The sequence below is a fragment of the Myotis davidii genome, unplaced genomic scaffold, assembly GCF_000327345.1.
Source record: "Myotis davidii unplaced genomic scaffold, ASM32734v1 scaffold332, whole genome shotgun sequence".
Classification (NCBI taxonomy): domain Eukaryota; kingdom Metazoa; phylum Chordata; class Mammalia; order Chiroptera; family Vespertilionidae; genus Myotis; species Myotis davidii.
The window spans coordinates 5,812,536-5,831,209 of NW_006285779.1; the positions used below are offsets into that span (position 1 = coordinate 5,812,536).

General features: G+C 58.4%; 1 protein-coding gene across 2 annotated transcripts in view; it reads left to right on the top strand.

Annotated features, from left to right (window-relative positions):
- The window catches only part of PYROXD2 (pyridine nucleotide-disulphide oxidoreductase domain 2), a 24,027-nt gene that overhangs the window by 3,580 nt on the left and 1,773 nt on the right, over positions 1-18,674 (top strand). The window contains exons 1-14 of one of the 2 annotated variants that reach the window (XM_006756574.2): positions 28-630; positions 776-795; positions 3,039-3,132; positions 3,217-3,290; positions 5,511-5,666; positions 7,506-7,659; positions 8,845-8,906; positions 9,002-9,099; positions 12,534-12,675; positions 13,030-13,164; positions 14,684-14,756; positions 14,996-15,152; positions 16,909-17,063; positions 17,775-17,881. In XM_006756574.2, coding sequence (XP_006756637.1) covers positions 3,057-3,132; positions 3,217-3,290; positions 5,511-5,666; positions 7,506-7,659; positions 8,845-8,906; positions 9,002-9,099; positions 12,534-12,675; positions 13,030-13,164; positions 14,684-14,756; positions 14,996-15,152; positions 16,909-17,063; positions 17,775-17,881 — 1,389 coding nt within the window. In that variant the 5' untranslated portion in view covers positions 28-630; positions 776-795; positions 3,039-3,056. Of the gene's footprint in view, positions 1-27; positions 631-775; positions 796-3,038; positions 3,133-3,216; positions 3,291-5,510; positions 5,667-7,505; positions 7,660-8,844; positions 8,907-9,001; positions 9,100-12,533; positions 12,676-13,029; positions 13,165-14,683; positions 14,757-14,995; positions 15,153-16,908; positions 17,064-17,774; positions 17,882-18,674 lie in introns of those variants that run through there. The other variant, XM_006756573.2, reaches the window with a different exon arrangement.

Sequence of the window (18,674 nt, forward strand, 5' to 3'; positions counted from 1 at the left end):
AGCTGGGGAGGCACTTCTACCAGGAGGGTTGGCGTGGACCTGGGCTCCCAAGCCAAGTTCAGGGCTCCTGACCTGCAGGCGGCCTCTACGGTTTGGGGAAGAAATTTGTGTGTAAGGTCGGCAAGTCCACCCGATCCCCAGCTCCCTGACACACGCTGGCTACTCTAGCACACATGGCAACAGTGGAGTTCGGTTTATGCCTTTCGAACTGTGCTTCTTGTACTTTGGGAGCGCTGGGGGTGACAAAGACAAAGCCATGTGCCTACAGCCGTCTGGGCCACTGCTGTGAACCACACTCGGCAAAGTGAGCCAGGACAGCAACCGTCCTCACAGCCCTCACCTGGGCGGCCGCTGATTCCGCACCAGACAGGGCCTTCCAGCATCAGCGCACCGGCCACGGTCCCCCCGACAGTCACCCCTCATTCCCACGTGAGGCAGCTCGGTGATACGAGGCTCCACGGGATGGCTTTCTCTGATGCATGTGGTCTCCTCGCCCCCCATTCCAGCACGGAGCCCCTGGCCACGCCAGGTGAAAGGACATCTTCCAGGCCAGGGCAAGAACCGGGTTTTCTGACTCCCCACAGACCAGGAGTCTCAGGGCATCAGGCTGGATGCTGTTCTGACATCCAGGTGCAAGTTTGGAGGGACCCCAGGTTTCTGCTCCCTCTCCAGCATCTTCCCAGGCATGGGGCAGGGGTGGGTGACCACACCACCAGGGAAGTGTCTGTCTGCTGGCTGACCATGCTGCCTTCCTCCCCTCCCTGTGTCATTGCAGGTCACAACGGGCTGGTGGCTGTGAGTATCTCCCCCGCCAGCTTCACTGGCCTCTGGCATGTGGCTCAGCAGCCACGGGAGGGAAGGGAAGGCAGGCCCGGCCTCTCTCCTCGTGCTGACCAGTGGCCAGGAGGAATGGAGTCCGCAGGGGTTAAGGAGGGTGTTGGGGGCCCCCCTTCCTCCCCTCTCCTTCAATGCCATGGATTTCCCCTTGGCCTTGGAGGAGTCAGGGAACTTCAGGGGCGAAATGATGAGAAACTGAGGAGGTGGGTGGTTTAACTGGCATCACCTGGGAGACGTGTTGGAGCCTGGGGACCAGGTACCGAGGGTGCGGGCCTATCTAGTGTGCCGAGGCCCGTGCTCAGCTGGGCCCAGGCCATGCACCACCCAGAGTGGACAGCAGCCCCATGGGCCAGGTGCACCTTGGGACAGCAAGGAAGCCAGGGCAGCAGGGAGGTGCCGTCTGAGCCGGGCCAGGGTTACCCATGGCCATGCTTCTCGAACCTGAGTCCGTGGGCTCCTAGGAGGCCACAGTGTGCCAGAGGGCGTCCAGGACCCAAGGCAGACCCAGGACATCGTCCGGAAGCGGTGGCCACTCTGGACGATGAACATAGGGGGCTTAGCCGAGCCGGAGCGATGAGACCGTGCTAAGTCTCAGTACTTTCCCCGACACATCCATTTTACTTGAACATTTTACAGGGGGAGAAATCAGTCATTTAAAACGTCGATTTTGTGTTCATATGAGCCTGGGCTTGTCTCCCAGCTCTGCCTACGTGGGGAGGGTCAGGCAAGTCACGCCAGCTCTGAGCTGGGAGAACACAGGGCCTCGCAGTGTTGTGAAGGGACTCAATGCTGACTCGTTGCTGGAGGTTTCCAGCCGCGGCCACCGGGCCCCCTGCCGTTCATGGAGTTGGGTGGTGGCTCCTGGCAGCGAGGAGACCGCACCCCCCCCACCCGGGGACCCAGGCGCTCAGTGAGGGGGCGGTGGGAGGACCTGCGCTGTGGCTGGATGATTTGAGGGGCGCCTAGCAGTAGGGTTTGCTCTCGATTGGACCCTGTCAGAAAGGGGGACAACTCCGCGACCGCCATCTCCATGAATCTTGTCTGTGTCGAGGCGGGAGGAGACGGGAACTGGTGACGAAGCAGCCGTCTCTCGGCCCAGAAAGGGAGCATTTGGCATTTTGTGGGGGCCCAGAGCCCCTGCGTTTGTGCTCAGAATTGTGAGGGGCTTGCTCTCTCTCGGTCACTGTGCTCTCAGCCCCTGGTCGGAGGTGGTCCTTCCAGCAGGACACATGGGCTCCCCAAGGTCAGCTGTTCTCTCTCCTCTCCCACCCGGATGTGTGGGGAGCATGGGCCCTGGGCCAGGCCAGCTGGGTTCAGTTCCCAGCCCCTCTCTTCATCAGCTCCGTGAGCCTGAGGAGAGCGATGCCCCTCACTGAGCCTCGGTTTCCTCACCTGTGAAATGGGAGGAATTCTAGTTCTCCCTCGAGGGCTGGGTGAATTAAACGAGCTGACCCAGTCCAGTGTCTGGCACATTGTCGTTGCCAAGTGAACTTTTTTTAAGTCTGAGTTCTATACCATCTGAACTATTCCATCCCTGTTGTCACCTGGGTGGTGGTGAGAGGACTGGCATAGGCTCAAAACCTGACTAATTCTACTCAACAAATATTTATTGATTTACAACTAAGTGCTAGAGAAAAATTACTAAAACCCCTCCATCATTTGTTCCTCGGATGAGGCTGCACAGCAGTCTGAGCTTCATTCTCTGGGCACGTTCCCTGAGCCAGCGCCCAGCTCAGGGAACCCTCCCAGCAGCCCGCGAGCCAGGTGAAGTGGGTGTTGTTATCATGGCCCCATTTTGCACATGAGGAGATAGAGGCCAGGTGGCTCCGTGCGGAACCTGCCCAGGATGGGGAGGGGAGGTCAGGCTCAGCGCTCACAGCCCAGTCACTCCAGCCTCACCGAGGGGGGGAGTGGGGGGGCGGGGGGGGAGGACTTGCCCTGCCTGGAGGAGGGGGCCTGAGTTCCCAGAGGCTCCTGGGCCTGCCTGGAGGGAAGGTGAGAGGCAGCCAGGAGGCAGAGGGGCGGGGCAGTCATGTGGGATCTTAGAAGACTTTTGGGAAAGCGAGTTTCAGGGGAAGCAAGGGGAACAGCTTCCCAGAGGCGGGAACAGCGTGAGCCCGGGTGGCAGGCTGGCCTGCAGTGCGGCCCCTGAGACTGCAGGCGGCCACCAGGGTGCAGGGAGGGTGCTGTGTGTCCCCCAGGCAGCCTACCTACAGAGGATGGGGGTGAGCACGGCCGTCTTTGAGAGACGCCATGTGATCGGGGGCGCAGCTGTCACGGAGGAGATCATTCCAGGTGAGCCCGAGCGGTGGAGTGGGGGCAGCGGCGGGATGACCACCAGTGACCGCCCGTGACTGTCTTCATGTGACTCGGTTTCAGGGTTCAAGTTCTCCCGAGCCTCCTACCTCCTCAGCCTGCTGAGACCACAGATCTACACTGACCTGGAGCTGAAGGTAGAGCCCCACTGGGTGGGGGTCAGTTCCATCTTCCCCCGGGGGTGAGGCTCCCCACAAGGTGATTCCCGGCACCTGAGGCCTCGCTCCTATCCGAGGGCCTATCTGTCCACGGTCTCCTTGGTACGTTCCCTGATGGTTTGGTCTAGTCCACCAGTGTCTTAAAAATCGGGAACTTTCACATAAAAATCAGACTTATTTTAATGGAGGAGCTTTATCAACACGAAGCCCGTGTTCCTCCATGCAGCACTGATCCCCACGTGGGGCGGGGGTCCCCAGCCCTGCCCTGCCCCAGCCCTGACTTGTCTGGCCCTCGGGAGCCTGCCTGAATCCTTGAGCCCCAAGTTTGCAAAGCTGCCTCAGGCCAGGAGCCTGCCTAGCTGAGGTCCTGCTGCCGTCCTGGCAGCCGGAGCAGGAGCGGAGGGACTTTCACCTCTTCCGGCCCCAGGGCTGCTGGGAGCCATCTGAACCCTCTCAGTGGCCCCTGCTGCCTCTTTTGGGTTAACCTTCGTCACAGGCTGGGCCGGCGCTGCCCCCCCCCCTCCACATTCCTTTCACTCCTCACCGCCTCTTGTATAAACTCTGCTCACAGCCCAGAGCTGCTGAGCCCCTCCCTGTGGGTGCCTGTCACCCCGAGAAAAGGCCCCTGTGCCACCCGTGCCAGAGGCTGCACGCACTTTAGCACCAACTTTACTCTAAATTAAAAGTTTGAGCCAAAGCCGGTTTGGCTCAGTGGATAGAGCGTCGGCCTGCGGACTGAAGGGTCCCAGGTTCGGTTCCGGTCAAGGGCATGTACCTTGGTTGCGAGCACATCCCCAGTAGGGAGATGTGCAGGAGGCAGCTGATCGATGTTTCTCTGTCATCGATGTTTCTAACTCTCTATCTCTCTCCCTTCCTCTCTGTAAAAAATCAATAAAATATATTTTAAAAAAATAAAATAAAATAAAAGTTTGAAATTGATAAGATGTTGAGCCAGTGTTCACAGCTCTTGGGCTGCTTGAACTGGTTCATGTAGAGGAGTTCTCCAAACTAGATAACTACGGAAACACACTAAAGAAATTATTCTTTGAGCCAGAGAGAGAGAGAGAGAGAGAGGGAGAGAGAGAGAGCGCATCACCAGCCAGGACTGGGTGAAATGTAGCCAAGGACGGGAAAGGGCCTCTGGTCTTCAGCCCGTACCAGCCTAGAGCTGGGGGCACATCCAGACGCACCAGCTGTGCGCTGAGGCAGCCGCAGTGGGGAAGGGGTCGGGGTAGACCCTCCTGTGAAAAATCTAGCTTCTCAAAACGGAGAGTCACAGAATAGAATTTTTCACATGATTAATAGCTTTATTAATAAAATAAATTAAAAAATATGTGCTCCTGAAAGGTTCCGTGTGCTCCTCAAATATTTGTAAGTCAAATCATATTTTAAATGCATCAAGGGAACTTCCATTTAAGGTGACCCTGGAGTAAATGAGTCTGCAAAGTAAATAAAAATTTTTGATGTGAATAATTTATCTACCTTGTAAGTATGAATTTTCACATAATTGTTTTTTTATTGTGTCTTTCCAAATTTTAATTATTTATTTCTGGAGCGGGGGCAGCTATAGACTAGTGTGGAGCGGGAGCCAGGGCTTCTGAGTCAGAGATGTGGTTTTGAAACCCGATCTACCTTCCACTGTGACCTTGGGCAAGTTATTTAACTCCCCGAGCCTCAGTTGTTGCATTTGTACAATGAGGATGGTATAGAGCTGTTGTGGGCTGACCATTGTAACCCTAGGACAGTCCCTGGCACAGGGTAGCGTGGTGTGACACGGAGTGGCGTGGCATGGTGTGCTGTGGTGTGGTGTGATGTGATATAATGTGCTGTGCTGTGGTATGACATGGTGTGATAGGGTGTGGTGTGACATGGTGTGCTGTGCTGTGGTATGACATGGTGTGACAGGGTGTGGCTTTGTGTGTCGTGGTGTGTTGTGATGTGATATGAGGTGGTGTGACAGTGTGACATGGAGTGGTGTGGCCTTGTGTGTCCTGGTGTGATGTGGCGTAGTGTAGTGTGATATGGCCTGCCACAGAGTGCCTGGGCACGGGGGCTTTTATACACTTTCACTAAACAATAGGAATCAGGACCGTGGGAACCTGCATGCAGGTATCTCAATGGTCATAAACACAACCAGAGAAGCTCAAAGGCAGAGGCCACACATCCCTCAATGTTGCTTGTTCTGCCTGTGTCCTGCAGAAACATGGGCTGAGAGTTCATCTGCGAAACCCCCACTCCTTCACCCCCATGCTGGAAGAAGGCACGGGGAGCAAGGCGCCCAGGTCCCTACTTTTGGGCACAGACATGGCGGAAAACCAGAGGCAGATTGCCCAATTCTCGCAGAAGGACGCCCAGGTAGGGAAGTGACTGGCGACTGACCTCTTCCCCCTCGGTCACCTGCTGGCGGCTCTTGAAAGGAAACGGGCCTAGTGGGACTTGTCCTGGAGCACAGGTCCAAGGCCCAGGGGGCTCCGACAGGCCACCCCACCGGCCCTCGATCTTGGGCACTGCGAAGAGAAGGGGGGAGGTCAGTGGTTAAGACCAGTGGACACTGGAGCCCCTAACACCTGTGCGTTCAGGACGCGGCCGCTGTTCCGACGGCCTCCGCCTGCTGCGTGTCAGAGGGAGGCCGCTGGCAGGTGCTTACACTGTGCGCTTCTGTCTCCGCTGCTTTCAGACAGAACTCTAAGTGGCTATCAATATTAAAGCACATGGAGGCCAAGACGAAGGATCAAGGGCGGATCAGAGACGATTAAGGATAGAACGAACTGGATCAGGATCTAGGACAAGGAGGTTGTAATAAATATTCATTCGATTTGGCGTCAATCCCCCGACAGCCCAAGGCAAGAACTTGTCCGCGATGGCATGCGGGTCTGCTGAGCGGAAGCAGCGCATCTGACAGCGAACGCACGATTTTCCCAGGCTTTTTCCTGGGGTTGCATTATAAGGAATTTGTTGGGTAGCTTTGTCTAACGAGTTAGTGAATATAATGGGCCTGGTGTGATTGGTTTGCAGATATAAAAAGATTCCTTAAATGGCTATTTTTTGTACTAAGCCTAGATATAAGCTGAAGGCATGGCCTTAACTCAGATCTTGTGCAGACATTTTTATAAGAACCTAGGTTACTGTAATCAATGTGCGTTGCTTTTTGTGAGGCTAGTCTATCAGCAGGCAATATCTCTTCAGCCAGCAATTTCCAAACCCGGCTGACAGTCAGGGTCGCCCAGGGAGCTTGGCTTTGTTTCCAAAGTGATTCTTTTGTGCACTGGGTCGGGGACCACTGCCTCCACCCTATGCTCCAAACCCTGCCATCTCAGATGCACAGGGGAGCATTTAGGACAAGGCCAGGGCCCGGGGCCTGTGAGATGGGGCGGTGGCCTGGAGTGCTGCTGACCACAGGAGCGGGAGGCAGGGCGTGTCCCCTGTGGGAAGTCAGGGGCCTGGATTCTGGCTTCGTCTTTGTTGATGGTCATACTAAAGGCCTCCCACAGAAAAAGCTGTGCAGCTTCACTGTGTACTTCAACACAGAACTTTCCTTTTCTACAAATCCATGGGTAGATCCATGAGTCTGGATGAACCCAAAATTAAGAGCTCTGGGCTGAAAATGAAGATAAGGCCTCCAGGGCACAGGCAGCCACCCAGCTCCTGTCGCCCATCCAGGGGAGGAGGGTGGGTGTCGAAGTGGATTCTGTCGTGGGAGCTCGTGGGGTGAAGGGGTGCAGACCTGGTCCTGCTGTGATGAGAGGACGTGGGAGGGCGCAGAGCAGGAAGGAGCAGTCGGCAAGCTGGAGCGCGGGGAGAGGATCCTACTTCCCCTCAGTAATGCACGGCACACGGCAGAGAAAGAAGAAACTGCTCCATGGTTCTTGGTTTATCGCGGAGACCACATCCTGGGTACTTGCCAGGTTCCTGTGGCGGACGACTGGTCCGGCCAGCTTAACCCCTGTTCCTGCCACCGCCCGATGGCTCTCCCGCGGCCCAGGCTCGCTCTGACCTCCCCTGGTGTCGACCTCATCACAGAGCCAGACAGGGAGTGACAGCACAGACACACCTAGAGGCGAGGCGGGCATCTCGGCCAGAGGAAGCAGGAGGCTCCGCTGAGGGCGGCGGCCACGTGGGGGCAGCATGGAGGGCAGAGCATGGGACCATGTCCCCTTCTAGGCATCAGGGCCTGGACTTGGGGTTGTGTTCCAGGCTTTTCCCAAATACGAGGCCTTCATGAATCGCTTGGCATCAGCCATCGACCCTCTACTGGACGCAGCGCCCGTGGACATGGAGGCCTTCCGGCGGGGCTCCCTGCTGCAGAGGCTCCGGGCGCTCTCCACCCTCGCACCCCTGCTGCAGGCAGGTAAGTCCTGGCTGGCATCAGGCAGAGGAGTGACCTTCACGGAGCCGAGCCCACTGTCGCCATGATCAGATGTAGGCCTGAGCCGCCAAGGCAGCCTGCCAGCTGCCGTCCATTAACGGCTGCCCAGAGGTCGGCGAGGAGGTCGTGCCTGGCGTGCCCTAACACCAGAGCCCACACAAAGGCTTACGTGCGAGCGGCTTGTTTTGCAGGGTGATCCAGGGAAGGGAGAGAGAAATGGGGAAGAGGGGGAGTCCACACCAGCGTGCTGCTGTGCGGACCACCACGCAGGTGACAGGTGCTGGGTCCCGAGAGGACCCCCTAGAAGCCCTAGGAGGTGCACGTGAGGACCTGCCCCCAGAGAAGAAAGGGAAACCTTTCTCCATTAGGTTCCATCTCCCAGTGATCAAAGGTTACCCCATGAGGGTTTAACTCCTACATAGGACTGGGCATCCATGGGTGTCAGGTGGCCTTTTGTGGGCGTCCTGTCTTGGGGCCAGAGAAGCCCCAAGGCTGAAATGAAGAGGCGCACCTTACAGGCGTGAGGTGACATCTGCCGATGGCACCGTGTGGAGCTGATGGAAGCCTGCCTGGCCCTGGCTGTTAGAGAGAAGGGCCAGGAGAGTTTGAAGAGGATGCTAGATTGGGGCTTAGCAGGAAAAACTTCTGTGATTGATTAGTGATGTCTGACACGGCTATGAAAAGGGTAGTTTGGCTATGCATGCTATTCTTTTCTACTCCCCCAGGTTATAAAGACCAGTTTAGCTCTGTATTCTAGAAAAATACTGAAACAGCTATGGCCACAAAATTGCTACATAAAACTGTAAAACTTCAGTGGCATATAAAAATTTCTCACATATCTGTATGGTTTAACTGTTCCCAACTGGGCTCAGCTAATCTTGTCTGGTCTCACACATGTTGGTGGCTGGGGCAGATCAGCTAGGGCAACTGTGTTCCAGGCACCTGTATTCCTGGGAGCTGCAGGCCTTCTTACATTAATGGCAGAAGCTCAGAGGGCAAGACTCAGTGTGCAGGCCAGTTTCAAGCTGCTGTTTGCATCACAACTTAAAGCATTCCATTGGCCAAGCAAACCTTGTGGATGAGTCTAGAATCGAGTGCTGAGAGATTGCAGATCACAGCGTTTCCTTCTCGCCTGTCAGTTTATGTTTTGTGGGTCTTCTCTTTCAGGCCGCATCCTGGGGGCCCAGCTGCCCCAGTATTACCAGGTCCTCACAGCTCCCATTACCAAGGTGAGGGGCTCCCAGCCTCAGGCAGGGCCTTGCGGTGAGGGGTTCTCTCCCTCCGATGGCCCTAAGCTCTTCTCCTTGCTGTGTTACTGTCCCAGGTGCTGGATCAGTGGTTTGAGTCCGAGCCTCTAAAAGCTACTCTAGCAACGGATGCTGTGATTGGAGCCATGACAAGTCCCCACACTCCAGGGAGTGGGTGAGTGTGGGAGGCGGGGCGGGGCGGTGGGAGTGGGTGAGTGTGGGAGGCGGGGCGGGGCGGTGGGAGTGGGTGAGTGTGGGAGGCGGGGCGGGGCGGTGGGAGTGGGTGAGTGTGGGAGGCGGGGCGGGGCGGTGGGAGTGGGTGAGTGTGGGAGGCGGGGCGGGGCGGTGGGAGTGGGTGAGTGTGGGAGGCGGGGCGGGGCGGTGGGAGTGGGTGAGTGTGGGAGGCGGGGCGGGGCGGTGGGAGTGGGTGAGTGTGGGAGGCGGGGCGGGGCGGTGGGAGTGGGTGAGTGTGGGAGGCGGGGCGGGGCGGTGGGAGTGGGTGAGTGTGGGAGGCGGGGCGGGGCGGTGGGAGTGGGTGAGTGTGGGAGGCGGGGCGGGGCGGTGGGAGTGGGTGAGTGTGGGAGGCGGGGCGGGGCGGTGGGAGTGGGTGAGTGTGGGAGGCGGGGCGGGGCGGTGGGAGTGGGTGAGTGTGGGAGGCGGGGCGGGGCGGTGGGAGTGGGTGAGTGTGGGAGGCGGGGCGGGGCGGTGGGAGTGGGTGAGTGTGGGAGGCGGGGCGGGGCGGTGGGAGTGGGTGAGTGTGGGAGGCGGGGCGGGGCGGTGGGAGTGGGTGAGTGTGGGAGGCGGGGCGGGGCGGTGGGAGTGGGTGAGTGTGGGAGGCGGGGCGGGGCGGTGGGAGTGGGTGAGTGTGGGAGGCGGGGCGGGGCGGTGGGAGTGGGTGAGTGTGGGAGGCGGGGCGGGGCGGTGGGAGTGGGTGAGTGTGGGAGGCGGGGCGGGGCGGTGGGAGTGGGTGAGTGTGGGAGGCGGGGCGGGGCGGTGGGAGTGGGTGAGTGTGGGAGGCGGGGCGGGGCGGTGGGAGTGGGTGAGTGTGGGAGGCGGGGCGGGGCGGTGGGAGTGGGTGAGTGTGGGAGGCGGGGCGGGGCGGTGGGAGTGGGTGAGTGTGGGAGGCGGGGCGGGGCGGTGGGAGTGGGTGAGTGTGGGAGGCGGGGCGGGGCGGTGGGAGTGGGTGAGTGTGGGAGGCGGGGCGGGGCGGTGGGAGTGGGTGAGTGTGGGAGGCGGGGCGGGGCGGTGGGAGTGGGTGAGTGTGGGAGGCGGGGCGGGGCGGTGGGAGTGGGTGAGTGTGGGAGGCGGGGCGGGGCGGTGGGAGTGGGTGAGTGTGGGAGGCGGGGCGGGGCGGTGGGAGTGGGTGAGTGTGGGAGGCGGGGCGGGGCGGTGGGAGTGGGTGAGTGTGGGAGGCGGGGCGGGGCGGTGGGAGTGGGTGAGTGTGGGAGGCGGGGCGGGGCGGTGGGAGTGGGTGAGTGTGGGAGGCGGGGCGGGGCGGTGGGAGTGGGTGAGTGTGGGAGGCGGGGCGGGGCGGTGGGAGTGGGTGAGTGTGGGAGGCGGGGCGGGGCGGTGGGAGTGGGTGAGTGTGGGAGGCGGGGCGGGGCGGTGGGAGTGGGTGAGTGTGGGAGGCGGGGCGGTGGGAGTGGAGCGAATTCCCCCAAAAGCGTGATAACAACAGTCACTGACAGCTCACCCTGTGGGCCAAGCAGGAAGCCACACACTCCATACACGATCCATCTGACCCTCACGCTAGGACCTAAGGGCCGTGGTTCAGCGAAGGGAAGTGTTTTGCCCGGAGTCACGCAGCTATGACGTGGCCGGGCTGGTTTGCAGCCCAAGTTGTCTGACCCCAAAAAGCCCTTCTTAGCTGCCACTCTCTGTTCTTGAGTAAGAAAAGCCTCTCGCCCACCTCCCACGGTGACATCTCACGTGAATGTATCTTCTTCCCACCCTTTCTCCTCTCTCCCTCACTCCTCTTCCCATCTCCTCCCCGCCCAGGAAGCCCTGCTGCCCCTTCCCCTCCCACCGGCCATTCCCCTGGGTCCCAGGACTCACACACAGACACCTGGGTAAGGGCGGGCAGCCGCCTCCCCTGTGAGCGGGGTGTGCTAACAGCCTGAGCCAGCAGGGGGCAGTCACACGCAGTGAAGTCCTTGGCTGCGGTAGGACGGAGGGAAGCCCCGCGGGAGCAGGAAGGGCGGGGTGTGTGTTGGGACAGAGGATGCTGCCAGGTGTTGGGCCGCGTCCAAAGCACCAGAAGATGCAGCTAGAAGCTGTCAATGTGTCTTTCCTCTCAAGGGAGGGAGCGCCCCTTGGAAGTGGTTTCCCGCGTGCACTAAGCCAGCCCCCATTCCCCCCGGGGCCGTGGAAAGGGGGGCTGGCAGCGGTTGCCACACCTCGGCCAAGCTCTGTGCTCAAACAATCAATGGGGATCTTCCAGCTGGGGCTTCCTCCCCTTTTCTCTGTGGGCCTCCAGGAGGCTTAGCTACTGCCCAGGTTGTAAAATGTGCCTTTAAGTAATTTGTTTCTTCATTAACTCTTTCAATAAATATTGGTGGAGCACTTGTCAGTGCGAGGTGCTAGGGCGACAGCAGAGACTGGGGCTGAAATCCTGTGTGTGAGGCGGAGCAGGCACTGACGGCCAGGTGCCGAGGGGCTGGGATGGGAAGGAGCCCGGGACCACGTGCTCTCGGTCAGAGAAGCCCTGCAGGAGAGGGAAGCCCTGCAGGAGAGGGCGCCAGTTAGGCTGAGCCTCTGAGGACGGAGGAACGGAGGAATGAGTGAAGCAAAAGACTAGGGGGGAGGGGGCTCTAGGCAGCTGTGTTCCATGTGCAAAGGCTGGGAGTTGAGAAACCAGGTGGCCTATCTGAGGGACTAACGGAGGTTCCCTTTGGTAGGAGTTGGGCTGGGAGGGGGCGTGGTGAGGGATGCCGCTCAAGGTCAGGCAGGAGCCCTGGGGGCCCTTTTCAGACTCGGCCACGACCAGCAAGGAGCCCAGAGCAGGGCCAGGGCATAGCTGGGTTTTGAGTTGGGACTCCAGGTTCTACGTGGAGAAAGGTGTGCAGGGAAGAGAGATCGGGAGAAGGTGTCCAGTGAGGAAGGCCCACTGCAGTGTTTACGGAAGAGCAGAGCGGCCTGAACCCGGGAAGGAGCCGCAGGGAGCAGGGGCAGGAAGCTCTTCAGAGATGAGGTGACAGCACGTGGTTGGATGGAGGGCGTGAGCGACTAGTAGGAGGCAGGTTTCTTCTGGAAACTGAAGATGCTGTTCTTTGGTGTGGGGAAAGGAGAAACAGGTTGGTGGATGCGGGCAAAGATTGGGTTTAAGACGCCTGATAAGAAACCATGCAAATGGGGATCTCAGTGGGTAGCTGGACAGACAGACTGGAGCGCAGGAGAGAGCCGGAGCTGCAGCACCAGACACGTGCACGGGGAGAGAACTGGATGGGGAAGCAAAGGGCTCGTACAAGAGCCTAACCCATTGAAAGGCTAGTGGGGTGGGTTGGATGGGAAGAGAGAGGCTGAAGGTACAAGACAGGGTGGAATATTTGCACCTTGAACTCTGAGGAGATTAAATGCCACCGGCCACTGAGTCTGATGATCTGCCCTCAGGTATGTGCTGCTGCACCACGTGATGGGGGGCCTGGAGGGGATGCAGGGCGCCTGGGGCTACGTCCAGGGAGGCATGGGTGCCCTCTCGGAAGCCATCGCAAGCTCAGCCACCGCGCACGGAGCAAGTATCTTCACTGGGAAGGTGAATGGTGGGCTAGGGTCTTTCCAAAACCTCAGATTCACAAGTTCCCTCATTTTACCAATGGACAAGGCGGGACTCGGAGTCGAGGGTCTCAGTCCTGCAGCCTGTTAGTAGCTGCGCAGCTGTCCACCGGGTTCTGGCTCCCGTCAAGTTCACCGCCACTGTCCACACTTGGGCTGAGCCTTCCGGGCGGAGGGGCGGGCTAGGCTTCCCCGAGGAGCTGCGAGCTCGGCCGGTGGATTCGGGGTGCGGAACCTGTGAATGTCCAGGAACAGCAGAGAACATGGAAATCCTTCAAGGTCTCACCTCGTTTTCCTTCCTGGGGGCTTCTGGGGCCTCATGTGTGGGGTCCAGACGGTGGCTCAGGTGCAGGTGAGCAGCGGAGGACGCGTGCGAGGAGTGGTGCTGCAGGACGGCTCCGAGGTGAGGAGCAAAGTGGTGCTGTCCAACGCGGCGCCCCAGACCACCTTCCTGAAGCTGACGCCACAGGTGAGCCAGGGGAGCGGGGGGAGGGTTAAGATCTCTGCCCAGCCCGATGGCTCAGTGGTGGAGGGTTGACCTATGAACCAGGAGGTCACAGTTCAATTCCCGGTCAGGGCACCTGCTCAGGTTGTGGGCTTGATTACCCAGTTGGGGGTGGGGGGCGTTCAGGAGGCAGCCAATCAATGATTCTCTCTCATCATTGATGTTTCTACACCCCTCTCCCTCTCCCTTCACCTCTCTGAAGTCAATAAAATAAACAAATTTTTTAAAGTTCTCTGCCAAGACAGGAGCTGAGAAATGGGGTGATCGAGGGAGCTGGAACTGCATGGGGGTAGGAGATGCAAGGGCCAAGTCTGTCCACCTTTGGGGAAGCCAGTCCTACTCTTTCTCACCTCACAGACGGGTAACAAACAGGGCAGAGCCTCACAGGTGAGGAGAAAGGTCCAGAGAGGTGAGGTGCCCTGGGCCGTTCAGGTGGCAAAGGACAGAGCCAGAGCTGGGACCCAGAGTTATTTATACAACTGTCCTGCTATCCCGGTTCCTCCCTTCTAACCAGCCCCGGTTCCACGGCCTGTGTGGATTACCTGTTTCCACATGAATGCCGCATCACAAACAGCCACAGGACTCCTGGGCATGTGACAAGAACTTCTGATTTAGCACAGAGAGCTGGAGAAGTCCGCTGATCTTGGCTAAGTTCAGCTGATCTGGGCTCCTCGTACATCTGCCATCAGCTCGGAGCCCTGCTGACCTGGGCTGGGCTCGCTCACATGCCAGCCAGGGCGTCAGGAGGCATGGCTAGTGCAGGACAGTTTCTGCCCAAATGACCTGGGCCGGTGTGTGTGCGTGGGGTGGGGGATGGGGGGCTCTGTTCCACCGTCCTTCATATCTACGCATATTCTCAGCGTCTGGCAGAGGCAAAAGCAAGCAAACTCAACCAGGCAGCCCTTCCAGGCTTTGGTTTGCATCCCATTCACACTGGTCTTGTCCAAGGCCAACCCCAGAGTCAGAACGGGAGGACATTACAGAGAGGGATGCATGGAAAGGCGTGAGGATTTGGAATAATTCTTGCAACTGACCACACCTCCCCTGTCCCTAAGATAGGCGATGATATGAGCACGGAGCTCCCAACCATTCTTGGGGCTATTCTTGAGACAAGCAACTCTTTTTCTGAGTGATTCCACTACTAAAATCCAACAAACATCCGTTCAAAAGCCTCTTGTTAAGGCACTTCTGAGATCATCAAGACTTCCAACAGCTTACGGATGGGAGGAGAAAGGCCTGCAGACCACTGGCCGTGTCGAAAGCAGGAGTCAGTGGGGGCCATTTATAGTCAGGACTGCTGGCAGGTCACAGAGGAAGAAGTGGTTAGCACTGAGCAGGAGGGGAGGGCTTCACGGAGGAGGGGATCTGGCTGAGCTCTGAGGATGGAGAGGATTTCCGGAAGTAGAGGTCAAGAGACCGGTCTGAGCAAAAGAGGAAGGCCGCCACTTTGGGGCCAGGCCTTTATGGAAACTTCCGCTTGCAGGAATGGCTTCCCGAAGAGTTCACACAGAGGATCTCTCAGCTGGACATCCGGTCGCCTGTCACCAAGATCAATGGTAAGAGCAAAGCCCACTGCAGGGCCGTCTCTCGGCCATGCTCGGAGTGAGCAGCGTCCAGGTCTGGGGGAAACTAACCTCATCATCATTTCTCCAGCCTGCCCCTGATTTGAAGGGAAAATACTTTTTCATACTTTCTCTTCCCAGGGTGAGCAGGGTGATGAGGAGAGAAGGAGGATCCGGGGTGCAGAGGACACAGGCCGTGGGGCCCTGACCCCTCCCTTCCTTTGGTTCCTCAGTGGCTGTCAATCGGCTGCCTGACTTCCTGGCGGCCCCCAACGCTCCCAGGGGCCAGCCGCTGCCCCATCACCAGTGCTCCATCCACCTGAACTGTGAAGACACCCACCTGCTCCACCAGGCCTTTGAGGATGCCATGGATGGCCGGCCCTCCCGCAGGTGAGCGGTCCCTGGGCTTTGCGTCCCTGGGTGTTCTCAGCCGTGGCCCTAGGGAGGCGGGGGCGACTGCCCGACACGGTAGGGTTGTCCTCCTCCTGGTGTTAAATATTCACAACGAGGTAGGACCCACCTAAACCCACACTTGGATCCAAGGCGAGGAAATGCATCCCAGGCAGGAAGTATGAGTCAGGGCAGGGAAGGGACGAAGAGTCCAGCAGTTTCAGCCAAGTAGCACGGATTAGCAGAAGGAGTGAAGAGAACAGAGCTGGCGTTTGGGACGAACTGGAGAAAATAAGGAAGAGAAAGGGCATTTATCCAATTCAGCCGCCTGCCCAGGGGCCCACACTCACCGACTCCATATCCGCTCTTATCTCTGATAACTGCTTCATGCAAAACTTGGAAAAGGGTTTCCCGCCTCCCACCGCACCACAGCTGTGTCTCCATCCTAGGGACAGGCAGGGATGTTCGGGAGCAAGCATCTTCCATCCTGTCCGTGTCCCCCAAAACCTGTTGGAAACCGATTCTGTGCCAGGCTCTGTATAGGCACAGGTTGAAGGGATCGGGGGTCGGGTAGGGGCATGAGGCAGACACTAAGTTCATCATAAGACGGGCACACAAATGTTAACAGCACGAGGTAAAGAGGATGTGGGCCCTCAGAGAAGGGTAGAGGGCGAAGCCCACTTATCCATTCATAAATATTTGGGGCCCTACTCTGTTACAGGCTTAGTTCAGGGACCAGGGTGCAACGCAGAAGCAGAGTCAACAAGGCCTGGGCCCTCGGGTCACTGGCATTTTGTGGTGGAGACAAGATAGCCATGCCCTGTGACATGAAGAAAAATAGGTCGGGGGGCGGAGGGGGGGGCATTGCTAGTCTTCATTAGAGGATCAGAAGAGGCTTCGCTAATAACTTTGCATTTGAGCAGGGAGGTCTGTGGGTATCTGAGGAAGGACATCCGGACGGAGGGAAAGTCAGGTGCAAAGGCCCTGGGGCAGGAGGGTGCTGCTGTGTGGGAGGCACAGAAATGAGGCCAGAGTGGCTGGAGAAAGAGAACCTGGGAGTGAAGGGCAGTGGTGGGGTCTGAGCCTCAGCTGCTACATCCTGCTGGGCTGTCCACTGCTGGATTTTGGAGGGGCCTAGTGGACACACAGCGCAGAGGACGCGCTGAAGGGAGGGACGCGGGGAGAAGGGGCCCTCAGTGCCTAAGGGTGGCAGTGTTCAGAGGCTAGAGGAACACTGTGCTGCAGGGGGACAGGTGTTGTAACAAGAGAGGGGCGGGAGGCGGTTCCTGGGCTGCTGGTGCCGGGCAGCTCTGTGTTGCTTGGCCTGGTCAGGACAGGCGACCAGGCAGGGGTAAGAGAGGTTGAAACCTGGCTGCCCAAGCGCCTGCTGTCTTAGCCTGGCCCCTTCGCTCATTCGTGTTGTTTGTCTGGACCTGGGACATTTGAGACCCTTCGTTCTCCAGGCTGTGGTGGAGGAAGGCAGGGAAGGCCAGGCATTCGGGGCTGGGGCTGGTGGGACCAGAGACCCTGGGGCTGGGGCTGAGGCTGGGGCTGGGCTCCTCGGGAGTAGTCTGGACTCTCCTGGTGGCCACTGTGCCGGTGACCAGCCACCTTGGCCTCACAGAGATGATCCGCTGGCCTGAGCGTCATCTCCTCCCAGGCCTTCCTCTTGTCCCCTGTCATCTCGGAGCGGCCCCAGCCCCTTCCCTTGGGGCAACTGATTCTTTGGATCTGACCGTCCCTCCTCCTGTCACAGGCCTTTGATTGAGCTCTGCATCCCTTCCTCCCTGGACCCCACGCTGGCTCCCCCCGGCTGTCACGTCATCTCCCTCTTCACTCAGTACACTCCCTACACCCTGGCCGGAGGCAAAGTCTGGGATGAGCAGGAGAGAAACGCTTATGCCGACAAAGGTAAGGAGTTCCGCCAGACTTCCTGTCTGCAGTGGCAGCTGGCCTGGTGGTCTGAAGGGCCCCTCTCCTCTGAGTCCCCCACCTTCAGGATCTGTCCCCTGAGAAGAGAATTATCCAAGGGAACTAAGTCTGCATAGTGAATGCCCGGGGTCAGGCACTGGGCTAAGAAAGTAAAACACACAGTTCCTGCCCTCCAGTGGCCCACGGTCCAGTGGGTTGAGTAATAAGGAAACCAATCTTACAGCACAAGGTCCTGTGTGAACCGAAGGCAGAAGCATGAGGCGGAGGGACGTGGAGAGCTTTCCAAGCCGGGGTCGTGGGAGCGGGGCTTTACAGGGTGAACAGGGGTTAGCCAGGTTGCAAGTGGCATTCCACGCAGAAGAAATAGCTTGAGCAAAGCGATGCGGTGAGGAAAGCTTTGCACAGTCAAGGAGCAACAAATCGCTTTGTGTTGAGGGTTGAGGTAAGAAGGCGGGACTAGCCTGAGATCCATAGGCCTTTGTACTGAATTATTTATTTGCCTGAGGATTCTATCTATCTATCTATCTATCTATCCATCTATCTATCATCTATCTATCTATCTATCTATCTATTTAATTTTGCTTATTGAGATGTAATTTGCAGTGTATAGTTTAATGAATTACAGTAAACTTGCCGAATTGTGAACCATAACGCCTCCTCCTAACACCCGTCTCCCTGCTGCCTGGACAGTGTTCAACTGCATCGAGGCCTACGCCCCCGGCTTTAAGGGATCCGTGCTGGGCAGGGACATCCTCACTCCACCCGACTTGGAGAGAATCTTCGGGCTTCCTGGAGGGGTAAGAATAAGTGTGGGGTCCCTCATCACATTCTTCTCTCTGTACCCCACTCCCTGGGGGCCCCCCACACAGCCTTCACCCAAAGGGAGGACAGTGGCCGAGCCCACGGTGGAGAGGGGACAGAGAAGGGACCCAATCTAGGGAGCGGGCAGAGCTGGGAGATTCAGGCAGGGGAGGCAGCACCTGCTGGGGAGCTCACCAGGCCTGGGGCCCCTCCGCCTGGACGTCCATGGCCACCTGTCCCATTTGAGCTTCTTCAGAGGGAGCGCCCTTCCTCCAGGCAGCCGGCCCTCAGGCTCCTGGTCGGGGTCCCAAGCCTCCCTGAGGCTGGAGGCAGAGGGGCCAGTGAGGAGGCCAGTCCCAACCCAGTGGCACCAGCCTCCCGTGGCTGCTGACCGCGGCCCTGTGTCTGGGCCCAAACGGGATGCGCTGCTCGTGTAAAAGGCACACCGGGTTGCAAAGACTTCGTGTGGGAAAAGTGTACAGTGTCTCATTCATCACTGCGCTATTGATCCCGTGTTGAAATGATAATGTGCTGGGTCTATTGGGTTAAATGAAACACACATTGACATTGATTTCACCAGTCCCTTTTTTAAATTTTAATGTGGCTCCTAGAAAATAAAAGTCACCTATGTGGCTCACGTTAGATTTTATTGGATCCCTGGTCCAGCTCTAGGATAAAGGAGGCCAGGCAGCGGGGAGGGAAAGGAGGGGGGGTGTGGAAGGCATGAGGTGGGCGGGGGTGACATGAGGGTCTGCCTGGAGGCCGAGGAGAGGAAGGTGGCATCTCCAC